At 28.3% G+C, this 14577-nt stretch overlaps 1 protein-coding gene across 1 annotated transcript; it reads right to left on the bottom strand.

Annotated features, from left to right (window-relative positions):
- Positions 1-251: 251 nt before the first annotated feature.
- On the bottom strand, positions 252-13944 carry LOC136987248 (ketosamine-3-kinase-like). Its single transcript, XM_067284954.1, has 7 exons — positions 13417-13944; positions 11771-11854; positions 11581-11681; positions 8647-8821; positions 2105-2300; positions 690-864; positions 252-611 (listed from the first exon to the last, which is right to left on the bottom strand). Exons 1-7 carry the CDS (start codon positions 13597-13599, stop codon positions 545-547), a joined length of 981 nt encoding a protein of 326 aa, XP_067141055.1. The 5' UTR covers positions 13600-13944; the 3' UTR covers positions 252-544.
- Positions 13945-14577: the final 633 nt, after the last annotated feature.

The following is a 14577-nucleotide window of genomic DNA, read 5'->3' as shown; positions in this document are numbered from 1 at the left end:
ACTATATATTGTAAAGATCACAATAAATTATAAATTAAGAGAAGTATCTTCTATTATTAATTACAGCTTATGCTGAAATTTTAGTTTAATTTTATGTTTTTATGGACAAACAGCCTGATGAAAGTATTAGTTAAACTTATTAATTTTCCATTTTAAATATAATAAATTAATGCTTTTTTGCCATTTTATAAATATTAATTAACAATTTCAAATATTTGAATTCTGAAATTCGGTCTTTATTAAAATAATCATATTTACAAACATTTATCATAGATAAAAGTTTTGAAGTATTTTATTCTCAGTGACAAATCGTATATATGAGAAATCAATAAAAATTCTCTGTTTAAACTGAGATTATATATTCAAACATTCAGAATGATTGTTTCTCATTAACTGAAATACTTGAAAAGTTCAAGTTGTGTAAATTCAATAATATACTAACATTTATTTTAACAATTATCTATTTATAAAACTTAACAAAAACATTTTATTAAAACAAAATTACATAATAATTTGTATATAAATCAAATAGTTACTTCAGATTTTACATCTTTACCATACTCTTCATGATAGAAGTAGAACTCCCACGATAACCACTACCAAAATGATTCCTACAAAATAATTTTATAAAATATTACATTACATCTTTTATTTTAAACTTCGTTTTAAAATTTTTTGTAAATACTTACCAATGGTTTAAGTAATGGAAGAGCTGATATAATTTTAATCTTGTATCAAATCCCTGTTGTTTTGGTAATTCTTTATGATAGGCACTAAAGAATGAGGAATTAAAACCTCCGAACATCTTGGCAATTGCCAATTCAAATTCTGAATGCCCGTAAAAAGTTGCTGGATCAAATATAACTAGAAAGGAATAAAAGCGTTTTAATATTTATTGTTTCTTTAATATATTGAGACATATTTGCAGTTTATTGCTATACTACTACTACTACATTCATTAATTAATAATCTAATTTCCAGAATAATAATTGCAAAAATAAATGTTTTGGTGTGATTTATAAGTAAATCAATAAAAAAGCAACAGATAACTCTAGTCGTTTCATTATGTTGTACATAGAAGTCAATAAACTTCATAATTGTTTATATTTTTTAAACATATTTTTCATTTTGTTATGACTAAAACACATTTTAAATATTAATTTTCATAATGTAATTTTGATTTTGATTTTTGTTTTTATATTGTCCACATAGACCTTGTTTATAAATAGGACTTACTATACTGGTGTAGTTTTGAATTAGTAAAAGGAGGAAAACTTAGTGAAAAATAAGACAAAATATCTTTATTTTCACCTATTTAGAAACAAGGTCTAGGTGGACAATATAAAAACAAAATTGAAATATTTAAGGACATAGAGGCACAAAGAATTTTGATATTTATATATATAATGTAGGCCTATTTGATACATTCATTTGAAATAAAATAAAAATATATTAATGTTACAAATTTCAGAAATTACAATAGCCTAAGTTAATTAAACTATTTCTAATTGATATAATTCTGTTTAAATATTACAAATTCAATATAGCAAATATGTTATATTTATAATAAAGTTCAAAATGATCATACATATTTATATCACATAGTCTAGTGTTTATAACAATTGTTAAATAAAAGTTAAATAATCGTATAAACTGTATTGTTAACCACGCAATATAAATTATTTGATGTAAAAATATTTTAAATTCAAATTGTCAAAATAAAATGGAGAATAATTCATTTCAAGCAATTAATCTTTTACTCCAGCACTGAATCCTTTTCTTTTAGCAAACTTTTTCAGCTTTGTAAAAATTTATGCATCAGATTTTATGTTCAATTTGGAAAGCCTGAAGTAAGGTTATGAACAAACCCAGAAACATTTGCTGAAGGGAAAGGATTGAGTGCTGCCAGTGAAAGGTTAGTTGCTTAAAGTAATATTTTAATAAAAATAAATTAAATTTTGTGAAACAGTTTAGTTTATCTATACACAAAAGGAATGTCTGTTCTGTGTAAACTATACAAAGTGAAAGATAGTTTTATAGATTATCAATTATTAATATTAATTTTTTAAACTTAATCAAACAAGTAAAATTCTGTATACTCTACTTGGTTCATTATCAGTTTCTCCTACATTACCACCCCACAAATCTCCATGCAATAATGAAGGAACTATTTCAATATCTTTAAAAAATTTTGGTAGTTTTAGCTGTAGTTCAGACCATAGTTGAATTGTCTCACGATCACCATAGTCTTTTTCTATCAATTGTATTTGATGATTCAATCGTTGGCGAGCATAAAATTCCTTAAAAAAAAAAAAAAAGACGTAATAAATTATATATAACAACATAGCTTAAAGTATTATAAATGAATAAAATGTTAACACCGAAATATATTTTATAATTAAAAAGCATGTTTGCTAATAGAATGATTCAAATTCTTCTGTATTAAATAACAATCACTGTTTCCTTTAGAGCAAAAAATGAAAAAGTTATTCCAAAGTATAAACAGATCGACTTAAAACGTCACCAAATAATTTAAAATTAATTTACATATTAACACCAAAAAATGTAAACACAATTTATATAACATCTATATTAAATTCAAACATTTTTGAGATGCTACTCATATCATCAACATAAATATATTCTGTTCTGATTGTGAATTTGTTCGTGACGAATATAAATAATATATCAAACAACTTGAATTGTACAAAGTATAAATAAATGTTTACAAATTGTGTTTAATTTGTATATTAACAACAAGAAACTGAATTTTAAATCTATTAAACTGTAGACTATTTGGTATATGCTACAAGAATTCTTAGATACAGTTAGAAAATGATATTAAAAAAAATTTGATAAGTCAATACAACATGTATTTTTATTATATAAACATTGGCTTTGTTTGTTTTTTCTCCTATTATTAAAAAGCATTCTCTTTGTACTTTTCAAATTAAATTGTTCTTAACAAAAAAACTCCAACTTTATAACCAACTACCCAAACTCCAACAAAACAGTTTGGTTAGATTTTTAATCTGTTCTTTTTTCTAATGCAATTCCCAAGAATAATTTAAGTAAAATTGATAGAAATATAGAAAACCTCTTTCAAAAAGTTTTTAAATCAACTGTTAAGTATATAAAAATAGAAATCTGAAATTTTTGCAATAATATTGTTTTGCTTTTAATACACTCAATCATAATAACTTTGATAATATACATTCAGATTTATATATATTAATATATACTAATAATATGTTACAATTAGATAATAATATTGTTTTTATCATAATCACAGATACATTGGTTTTATTATAAAATTCATATACAATCACTGTCATACGCTATAATAATAAAAACTTACCAAACAATTTGACCCTAGAGGGAGGCATTAGGCACCACTTTTCTTCCAGTTTAATCGAAAATAATTTAATTAAAATTATAATTATTAAATTTATTTTGAGTTTGCACCTAACGCTTCCCTCTAGGGTCAAATTGTTTGGTAAGTTATTATTATTATAACCGTTATATAGCCTGATGGCATATGACAGTGATTGGCTTTATTATTATAATGTATCTAGTTTTCATAGTGTTGTTTGCTTATGAATTTTATGTTAAGAAATATGGAACGAATATATTGTGATATATAAATTTCTTCAAAATCATTATAAGTTCACCTTCTCTTATCTCAAAAAAGTATCTAACCGAATATAAACTGACAGAACATGTTTTTTGAATTGAATAGATCCAAAAGCCTTTAAATTTTGGATCTATTCAATTCAATTTAAAAAACATGTTCTGTAAGTTTATATTCAAGAATACCTGATGATGTATCGTTGTAGACAAAAGAAAAAGTATCTAACCAATTTCCAGTATCATAAATCATTCAAAAAAGTGCAGATAATCAATCAGAAGTTTTAGAAATTAAAATAGTAAAAACATAGACAACTAAAAAACTCACATTTATATTGGCTTAATTTTCAAATTTAGTCTTGATATGATTATTTATTGTAAAATTTGCCCCTAATTAAAACTCAAGAAACAAACACACATCATTGGATAAAAATCTCTAAAATTTGGCTGTTTCCATTTAAAATATCTTTCGAGATCATTTGCATTCTCTTATTAATTAATCTTTAAATTTTCCAATTTAATAATCATTTGTGTAAAAATTCATAAAAAATTACTGTATCATTAATACAATTAAAGACAAACATCACTCTATATGAGAATTTTTTCTGCGAGAGAACAATTAATTCCATTATAAAAATATGGTTGTACCATACCTTCAAATAACAATTTATGTTTGAATAATTTTCTAAAAAACAAACCTAATTAATATGGTTTCATTAACTGAGGATATTATATTTAAAATTTTTAATTTGGATATTATTTATTTAAATTATTTGTGTTAGAATTTTCTTGCATTTTATGATCGAACAGTAAAAAGTTTCCAAGATTATATTCATGACATTTAAAGAACAAAAATCTTCAATTGACATTGAAAATAATATATACATACATTATTATGTTATTTTCAAGTATTATAATACATCAAATAAGATATAGAAAATATTTTAGAAACTTGAAATTTTCTAAAAGATAGTTATTATTTACAATTTCTTTCTACTGTGAAACAAAAGATAGAAAACAGAATAATTATTATTTTAAACAAGACTGAGAAGGAATGTGGAATATTATGACAAAGCAATTTATCAACATTGTGCTTGCACAGAATTGTAAATATGAAAACCTGAACTAGAGAATCTACACATTATCTGAAATACAAATCTTTTTATTAATGTATTCTATTGAATTGATTTGACTCAGTAGGATACATATTTTTTAATATATAATATATGGAAAAATAAACAAAGAAAGTACTTATATACTAACTATCCAAAGATTTAGTTCAAATTCCAGATAAACTAAATTCTGATAGTTTGTCTGACTATTCATATTCTTTATAGATTAAAAATATAAATGCTGTTATTCAAAATCCCTACATTAAAATATCAGAAAATAAAAAATTTTCTCAACTGATATTTATAAATTATTTATTTTTATCTGTGATGTAAAGGATTATATTGCCTAATCATGTATAGTGCCTTAGTATTAAAAATATTAGTTATGTAATGTGTTACATACCAAAATGATTAATGTATGTTTATTTTTAGTACTGTGAATATACAGTACTAGAAAAAAATGTTGCTTGACAATTTTGTAAAGTTTGTTTCAAGTTTTTAATAAGCTGTAACAAATTTTATTAGATTGTATATTTTATTTGATATAATTATCAGTAATGATATATATACCAGCATAAACAAAGAAATTCATAAAAAAAGTTTTCAATTTAGAATTCAATGTTTAAAGCATTTAGGCATTAAAATTTACTGTAAAAAATCCACTATTGAAAAATGGGTATTAATTCTTTCAATGGTAATTTCATTGGTGATGTTCTTCAGCCTTGTGTTGATGTTTAAAATTCATTCAGAATTTAGAAGTTTTTTTATTTGACATTATGATTATTGTATTTTTTGTTTAATAAAGATTTTGTAAATTATGTTTTGAATCTTTGTAAGTATTTCTGCATTCCTTGTGAAATACTGGCTTGAACTTAGAATAGTATTTAAGGTATTCTAATGCTAGAATACTTAAAATGCTAATTTACATGTAAATTTCAAAATCCTGATGGTCCAGCCCCAATTATTCCAGATTATCAACACTTCACTGTATAGTTTACGTTCATCTTTTTTACTGGTCTAGTTTAGTTTGGATGTTCTTCATGATAAATATCAGCTTAATTGTAGTGCATAGTGACATAAGGAAGAAAAGAAGAAAATAAAATTATGTTTCTAAAGCCCCAGAGATCACAGGTTGTTCATCACTTATCTAATGTGTAAAAACTTTTCATATTCAAATAACTTAGGTTTAGATTATTTTTTATTTATTTATAAAGTAATTTTGGCTTTAACGTAAAATATTTCATCCAAGTGTTTCAATGGCTTCATTACTTATCCTTTTTCTTAGTGTTTCTATTAACTCACAAAATGCTGATATCATATCAAAAATTTTCTATGTAAATCTCAAAATTAATATTCCTGAACAAATGTTTTTCACTTTTAACATACACTCATTACCATAAAAATTAGCATTCTAAGAAGGAGTTGGCAGAATCAAATGAAATTGTACATGTGCAAGTGTAAGTAAGTAATGTGATTACAAAATAAAAGCAAAAGGATAATTTATTGAGGAAAAATTACAATTGAAAGGAAGTTCTAGTACCCTGTTGGGCCATCTCTAGAATGAATACACAATGTGATAGGGTGAGCATGGAGGCATACAGGTGCCATATGTTGTCCTGCTGCGTCTCAGTTCGTAGTTGCTGCAAGTGGTCCTCTAGTTTGTCCAAACTCTTAGGCTGACCAACTTGGTGTCCCAGGTGATCCCAAACATGTTTGATCAGTGAAAAATCAAGGGACTAGGCAGGCCAGGGAAGTGTGGCAATATGGTAGAGGCAGTTCTGTGACACCCTTGCTGCATGTGATCGAGCACTGTCCAGTTTGAAAATGGTTCTTGGAAGCCCTGTCATGAGAGGCAACACATGTGGCTGCAGGATGTCACTAACATACTGCTGGGCTGCCGTAGTCCATTGGATCACTACTAGAGGTGACCGGCTGTCATATGTGATGGCACTCCAGATCATCACACCAGCTGTGGGGATGGTGTGCTGCTCCAAACCATAACACATTCACCATGGGACCTCCAGACATGAATACGGCTATCGTCAATGCCCAAACTGAATCTAGATGACCTAGTTCCATTTCATTGCAGTCCAGTCCTGTCAGAAGCAACACCACTCTAAATGGAGGTGACAATGGGTGGTGTCAATGACAGCACATATAATGGCTACTGCAATACCAAATGTTCCTCACCCAGGCACCTTGAAATGGTACAGACAGACACGGGGGCCTGTAATGATGTGTCTGGATAGCATGACAATGATATGGTCCTCTTGGCTAGTAATCTGCTGGTGTCCTGAGCCTGGACACAGTGTGCGCAAGTTCTCTTTCTGACATTTCTGCATTCTGACAACACTACGAGGAGGTCCCAACACATCCTCATAGTGTTGTCAGAATGGTCTAGGTAGCAGGCTATTCAGCAAGATGACCATCCAGCTTCCCTTAACCTGATGATGCTTCCCTTCCCAAACTTGATTAATTTTCATATGGACTTTGATTGCAACAGTTCAGTTAAAACATATCAGACTAAGCAAAACTAAGAAATTTTAATCAAATGATACAATCAAATTCTCATTTGGCTACAATAGAGGCTAATTAATCAGTAAGATATCAAATAATTTGGTTAAGCTATCATCTCATGTTAACTTTAATAATCAAAAATAATATAATTTAGAATAGACCCATCCCTCTTTTTATGCAATTTTGAAATTTGAAAAAATAAAACTAATCCTCTTTTTAAGCAATCAATGTTTTTACATGATACTATATGTACATCAGAGAATACTGTATGATGCTGATTTTATGTTTCCTATGCTACCTTGTGTTTACTATATTTACATACAAATAATGTTAATAATAAATGACATTGTGTGGTTATATTTACATCACCTTTTCTTCAACTTTTAAAGATATGTTTTTGTATGTAATCCCTCTAATATTTAATATCAAAGTTAGAGAGCTTTTGAAAAGAAATGTATAATTATCTAACTTTTTGAATTATATCAATTTTGATAAATCTATTGGATTTTGAACTTTGGTTCTAGAGATAAGATTAAGATCTTAATTTTTCTCTAAGACATTTGTGAATTCTTTGAATGTCAAGCCATTTTGTCATTATATTAACTTGAATGATGTCAAAATAGAGTTAGATTTAATCCTATATTGGATAATTTAATAAACTGAATGAATAATAACAATAAAGAAATTAACTAAGTTCATTTTTATCATCATTCATTCAGTTTATTAAACTTAGTTAATTTCATTAAATTATCCAATACAGGATTAACTAATATAAATCTAACTCTATTTTAAGATCATTTAAGCTATACATGCGGCACATCATTCCAAAGTAAGTCTTATCCACTATTGAATACTAAAAATTAAGCAAAAAGAGACTTTTAAAGTTTTAAACTTGACAACCCTAATATTGGTTTATAATATAAATCAATAAGTTGAATGCTATAAGCCTGTTTTTGAATGATAAATACATTTTATTATGACAGTTCTTTACACTAATAATCAGATAGCACAGAGGATCCAAAAATTTTAAAAAGTGGATAAGATGCCATTTGGAATGGGGCATGGGGCACACCTGTATAATATATATATAAGGTATATAAAGAAACATAATGTATTATTGTTAAATTATGAAATAATATAATGTAAAATTATCTGTTATTGTACTGTTTGCAGCTTTACATTATTTGTATTATTGTATTTGTTATCTTTTTTGTAAATATATCTATAAAATATTCATTAATACTTGAAAAAATATATAGAGTTACTAATACACTCACAAGTAGTGTATTAATGTAAACTCTATATTAAAAAGATAATTGATAACTATAAGATTAAGACTTAAGATTAATTGATATCTTTATCTTTTTAATATAGGATTACATCTACTTACCACCCAGTCATCCTTCCAAGTATTATCTTGAGCTATATAGCCACAGCAAGTTGTAGTATGAAAACCAAATTGATTAATAAATCGCACTTCTTCTTCTTCTTCTTCATTATCTTTATGAATACTTTTACTTTGGAGAGCTTCTTTATCTTTTAATGTTTTGTTATGTTTGTGAAGTCTAAAATATAATTTTCAAAATTTAATCAGCAACTTCAAATTATTCTTACAGAATGGGTAAGACTGCTGTTTTTGGAGTAATCAAAAAAGTATGTGCTCTTGAATCCTAGTGCTTTCAAGTTTTATAAGTCATCTTCAGAAATAAAAAAATTAAATTCCAAAAAAGTAAAGATGTACTGTACAGTAAATTCCAAAATATATTCACAAGAATAAAATTTAAAAACATTGCTTTAAATCTTTAGTGTGTAGAATTTATTACCGTATGATACTATTGTCAAGATTTTCAACTCATAATTCTGATTTAGAGCTATACCCATTACGTATGTTGACTCCAAACATACAGTACATCTACTAGTAAACTGGAACTAAAATGTAAACTAAAATGTATACAGTATCCTAATGACAAGATCTTATAATAAGGCATACCGCTTTCATTAAAACCTCCATGTTTATCAGCCTATATAACAGAGCATACGTCTGGCATTCCTAATCACTTTTCTAAGGCATAACCATTGCAGACGTGGGAGTAGTGAATTACATCCTACAGGTAACTGTATGTTACATAGACATTGGAAAGGCTCCATTGAGGTGGCACTGAGTCATTCCCATGCTGTCATGGAGCCTGCCAGCTCCGTGACAGCATGGGACAACATCACACCCCTGCAATTCATTACAACCATAATACTTTTAAATATACAACATATATAGCTCATAAAAAAAAAGATAAACCCAATTTTTAGATTAATTCCAAATGATTGTTGAATTACATCAAGTTATATTAATGCTACTAATTACTAATTAAATGTCAAGTAATTTGGCCTTGAGGTAGGCATTAGGTACCATCTCTTAATAAATTTAATAATTATTTGCAAATACTACAGTTACAATAAATGGTTCACAGCAAATGTTAGGAATAATGTTCTCCTTGTTTACTACTCTTCAGTAAAACTTTGTATATTTGCCATATACATTGACCTCTAGTTTTGGACAGATTTAATTTTAGTAAAGTAAGGTAAAGTCTTAAAAAATTGACTTATACCTGATGTATGAGGGGCATTCAAAAAGTTTCCAGAAAGTTGTTATTCATAATTTTCTAGGATTCTGATGGTATATTGCTCATAGATTTTCTTGAAGATCAAAGAACAATAACCATAAACTATTACCAGTATGAAACAGTTTTAAGAAAACTGCATGCAACTGTAAAAGAAAACCCTAGAAAAATTCATCAGTCTTGTTTTGTCACGATAATGCATCAACTCATTCTGCAAAATCTACAAGGACTGTATTGCATGAATACTAATGGATTTTACCACAGATTTTACCCTATAGTCCAGATCTAGACATATCAGACTTTTTTATTCTCAAAAAGACATTAAATGCATTTGCTAGTAGTTGCCAGATCAAGTGAAACATTTTATGGTACAGTGGATAGAATCAAAACGCATTACTTTCTACCGGAAGGGCTTAGAAGGGTAGTGATACCACATGAAAAAATGTTTTAGCGTAAATGGAACATATTTGAAAAATAATGCACTAAATTCAATTTGCTGACTTTTTATTGCCCCTTCTATGGTTTATCAACCTCTGAAGATAGACTTTTACGTAAAACCCATTGAAAACACTACAATTAAATGGTGTATGTTTTTTTAGTTCTAATAAAGCATAAACTTTGTTTTAAAATATAATTTTTGTTTTAATTAAGGAAAATACAAGGTGTGATAATTTAATTCCCAGAGTGGCTGCATAGTGTCACCCGTGACATAATTATATCAAAATGACATGTGCGTTCATGTTTAAACACATTTGAACTAATTCACGAGTAAATTTCAAGCTGATAGAGCTAATTGTTAATTAACTATTAGGAAGATAATAGTTATCTGCATGTACTCTTTGGCATAAAAATGGGTGACCGAAATTTAGAGTTTGATGTTGTGACTGACCTTTCTTCAAATGAACACCTGTTTCTGAGAGTAATTATGGGTGATGAAACCTGGTGATTCCAGTACAATGCAGAAACAAAATGTTGAAGCATACAATGAAAATCTCTGAGTTCACCATGCCCTAAAAAGGCATGCATGCCGGGCTTACTGTTTAAGACCTTACTGATGTGTTTATTCGATCACAAGGAAATTTAGTCCACCAAGAATTTATTGAACAGGGACAAACAGTAATCAACAATGCTATTTAGAAGTACTGCAGAGATTACAGATTCTATTTGAAAGAAAAGACCTGAACTGTGGCCTGACAAGTGGATCATTCATCATGACAACGCGCCAAATCACAATGCACTCATTGTGAGACATTTTCTGGCTGAAAAGTGATTCCCCCAATTAAATTCTGCCTATTCATCTGACTTAGCTCCCTGTAATTTCTAACTATTTCCAAAATTAAAAGCTGCACTGAAGGGACAAAGATTTTCTATTATAACTGATATCCAACAGAATGTGAGACAGCTGCGCAACAGTATTTTATAAAATTAGTTTCAGACCTGCTTCCAGAAATGGGATTGCCATTTAAGTCAGTGCATAGATGCAGAAGGAGAGTACTTTGAAGGTGACAGTAGCCACTAGTATATAGTTCCACATGTATATTTTTTTAAAGGTGCATTCTAGGAATTAAATTGTTACACCTTGTGTACTGTAATAGAAAATGAACATTAATGAACTGCATACATGTTAAAATTATATTTATGTAGCCTAAGATATATTTCACAATACTATAATTGTTTTAATCTGCAGTAAAGAAAATTAAAATACATACTTGCCTAATTGTTCTCCTAATTGTGCAGAATACTTCGACAATGATTTCATATTTACATATTCCATAACTAGCACAGCACCTCCTTTAGGATTATCTACAACCTATATTTTAGATTATTATTTATATATAAAAACAGGTTTGACTGTATTTATTTACATTTTAGCAAATATTAAAAATGTTTAAAATTCACCACAATTGGATCAGGAACTTTCACAGTTCTAGTTGCCAAAATAGCTTTAAGACTGGCTAACTCTCCATCAAACATCAACCTAGCCTGAAAGTTTTGTTAATGAATTTTAAATTAATAACTTTTTGTTTGGTTATAGAATGTATAATAATTTAAAATGTAATATTTATTAATGGTTATTAATTACACAAAATATTCTTAAGTAATTAAAAAAATTCAAAGTGAAACAACTTAACACCTTAGAAATATAATGAGAGCTATTTAGTTCCATTGCATTTGTAAGATGTTACACAACGAGAACTCTTTGGAGTATTTATAATATGCTCCATATTACGAATAACTCAAGAAAATTTATTGAAAGTCTTTGTTTTATTGTAATGATAAATGCTTTCAAGACTTTTTCCCAATATTCAGTTCCAATGCTATTTATTACCGAACGAGGCAAATTCTCGAAAGCAGTTCTCAATTACAATAAAGGACTTAAATTATTTATTAGAGGAATATTTTAAAGGAGGTTTATATATAAACACGAGTAAAATATTTATGCATAGGAGGGGCTAAAACAGACATGGAACTGGAAGAAGGAGAAAAGATTGACGGATGTGAACATCACAATTATCTTGGAATACAAATTCATCAAGATGTAAGAGATACATTAGAAATTAATACAAGATTGCACAAGATAAGAGAGCAGTTAAAAGATTAAAGTAAAGAAATAACTAGATCAAGAAAAATATATATATATATATATATATGGAGTGGAGGCATGGAGAATGACTGGGGAAGAGAAGAGAAAGATAACAATAGTTGAAATGAATGCATTAAGAAGATCATGCAGAATCTCAAAAAGAGAAAGAATAACTAATGAGGATCAAAGACGTAATGGGATTGAATGAGACAGTTTTGGAAGAAATACAGAGGAAACAAATTATTTGGTTTGGACATGTGAAAAGAATGAGTGATGAGACTCTCCCAAAAATGTTAATGGAATATATTCCACAAAAAAAGGAAAAGAGAGAAAGACCCAGGTGAACTTTGTACGACAGAGTAAAGCTAGCATCTAGTGAAAACGGGATTAAAGAAGAATGGTGTATGGATAGAGAGAGACGGAGGGTTCCCGAAGGTCGGAAGGTGACGTCAGATGTATAAACTGAATATAGACAGAATTATTTATTCTATTTGGTTAATGTTACCTTAGGTGCCAAGACAGCGGCTTGTCTCTGATTCCAGCAAGGAAACAGTGGGACGCACGTTCTAAACTAACCTAACCTATTCTAATAATTTGGTTGCTAATAATTATGGTAATTTATTAGAATAGGTTAGGTTAGGTTAGGTTAGAACATGCATCCCCACTGTTTCCTTACTGGAATCAGAGACGGGCAGCCATCTTGGCACCTAAGGTAACATTACCCTTTTATTTCATTAGTCTTTAGAACTGTAACTACAACAGTGAATTTTCTCATTAATTTACCAGGCCTATATTCAACAATGTTTATTTATTTATATTTTAAGTAGCTTTAAGTACCACATAAGCATCTGGCATTATGCTAGATTTGTAGGCCATATTCATGTTATGAATATTAATTTACAACATGCATATCGACTACAGTTAAAATGTTTAAGTTTTTTTTTGATAAAATGATAATCACCTCAGGTTTTGAATTTCTTTTAAGAAACACTTCACCAGTATCAGTTCTGTATCCTTCTCCTTCGTTGATGCATCCTCCTCCACTTTTACCTGTCCTTTCAAACACAGACGTTTTTAATATTTCCTTAACTTTAGCTTCTAAAGCCATCTCTAGCAGTGTGTACAGTGTACAGGTAACTACCATGCAGCGAGCACATGCAGCATAATTAATCGATTCGCAACACTAGAAGTCTTACAAATATTATCAATTACACTCTTTTTAACGTTATAAAAATATCAAGACTATTGTTTAAAAACTGTCAATAACATTATTATTTATTTTAATCAATTACAGCACGCTTATTCTGTACTAAATCGTGACACGTGGTCACTCGAAAGCAACAGATGGCAGCACATTGTTACTTGTTATAGTGTTTGCGGTCACGTGGCTTTTCGTATATGTCAGGATGCCGAAAAGAAAATGCGTATGTACTTTGATAGAATGCTGCCTTTACAACATAGCGAAGAATATAGACAGTTATTGGTGTTTTCACTACTTACGAGACACCGAAAAGTACTTATACGTGATTGGTCCGTTTGAGGAATTAGGTGAGGTGTTGTTACGTATTATGATGCAATGGCTTGTGTTCTACTGTTTAAAATGTTACAGTATAATCCTATTATAGGGTGTCAAAGTCTTGTCATAATAAAAATATCCATGAATCATCAATAATGCTATTTGATTCAAAGAATGGCATTTCTAGTTATGAAAATTTTTTCATAAATAATTATCTAGATCTAGATAAATGCAGATCTAGCAATTGCATTTATCTAGTTATGATAAATAAATAGATAAATGCAATTGTTTATTATTTTGTAGTAAATGATTGCCACCTGATTTATTGAATATATTAAATTATTGGGTATATCAATCAGATTTGTTATATTGGTACCAAGTTTATTCATTTCTAATAAAAATGTCTTAGTAATTATAAGGTTTAAACATTACAAGTACAGTATATAACAAGTCTGTAACTAATATTGGCTTGATTCCATGTATTAAAAAAATATTCATAATGTTATATCAAGGCCAACCAAATTAGTTTCTTATTAATAATAATCTATACTTTAGAATGTAAAAATTTAGTATATTAATATAATAATTTGCTGTTATTTATTACTA

Source organism: Centruroides vittatus, unplaced genomic scaffold (genome assembly GCF_030686945.1).
Source record: "Centruroides vittatus isolate TY-2023 unplaced genomic scaffold, ASM3068694v2 scaffold_149, whole genome shotgun sequence".
Lineage (NCBI taxonomy): Eukaryota > Metazoa > Arthropoda > Arachnida > Scorpiones > Buthidae > Centruroides > Centruroides vittatus.
The sequence above is the reverse complement of the archived record's forward strand: the minus strand, read 5'-3'. Positions and strand labels throughout refer to the sequence as shown.

Excerpts from the sequence above, each read along its gene's own strand:
- LOC136987248 (XM_067284954.1), bottom strand. The coding sequence starts at position 13,599 with ATGGTAGTTACCTGTACACTGTACACACTGCTAGAGATGGCTTTAGAA. Across the intron at positions 2,301-8,646 it reads CTTGGAAGGATGACTGGGTG|GAATTTTATGCTCGCCAACG; the intron begins GTAAGTAGATGT and ends TTTTTTTTTAAG. Across the intron at positions 865-2,104 it reads AGAAACTGATAATGAACCAA|TTATATTTGATCCAGCAACT; the intron begins GTAGAGTATACA and ends ATTCCTTTCTAG.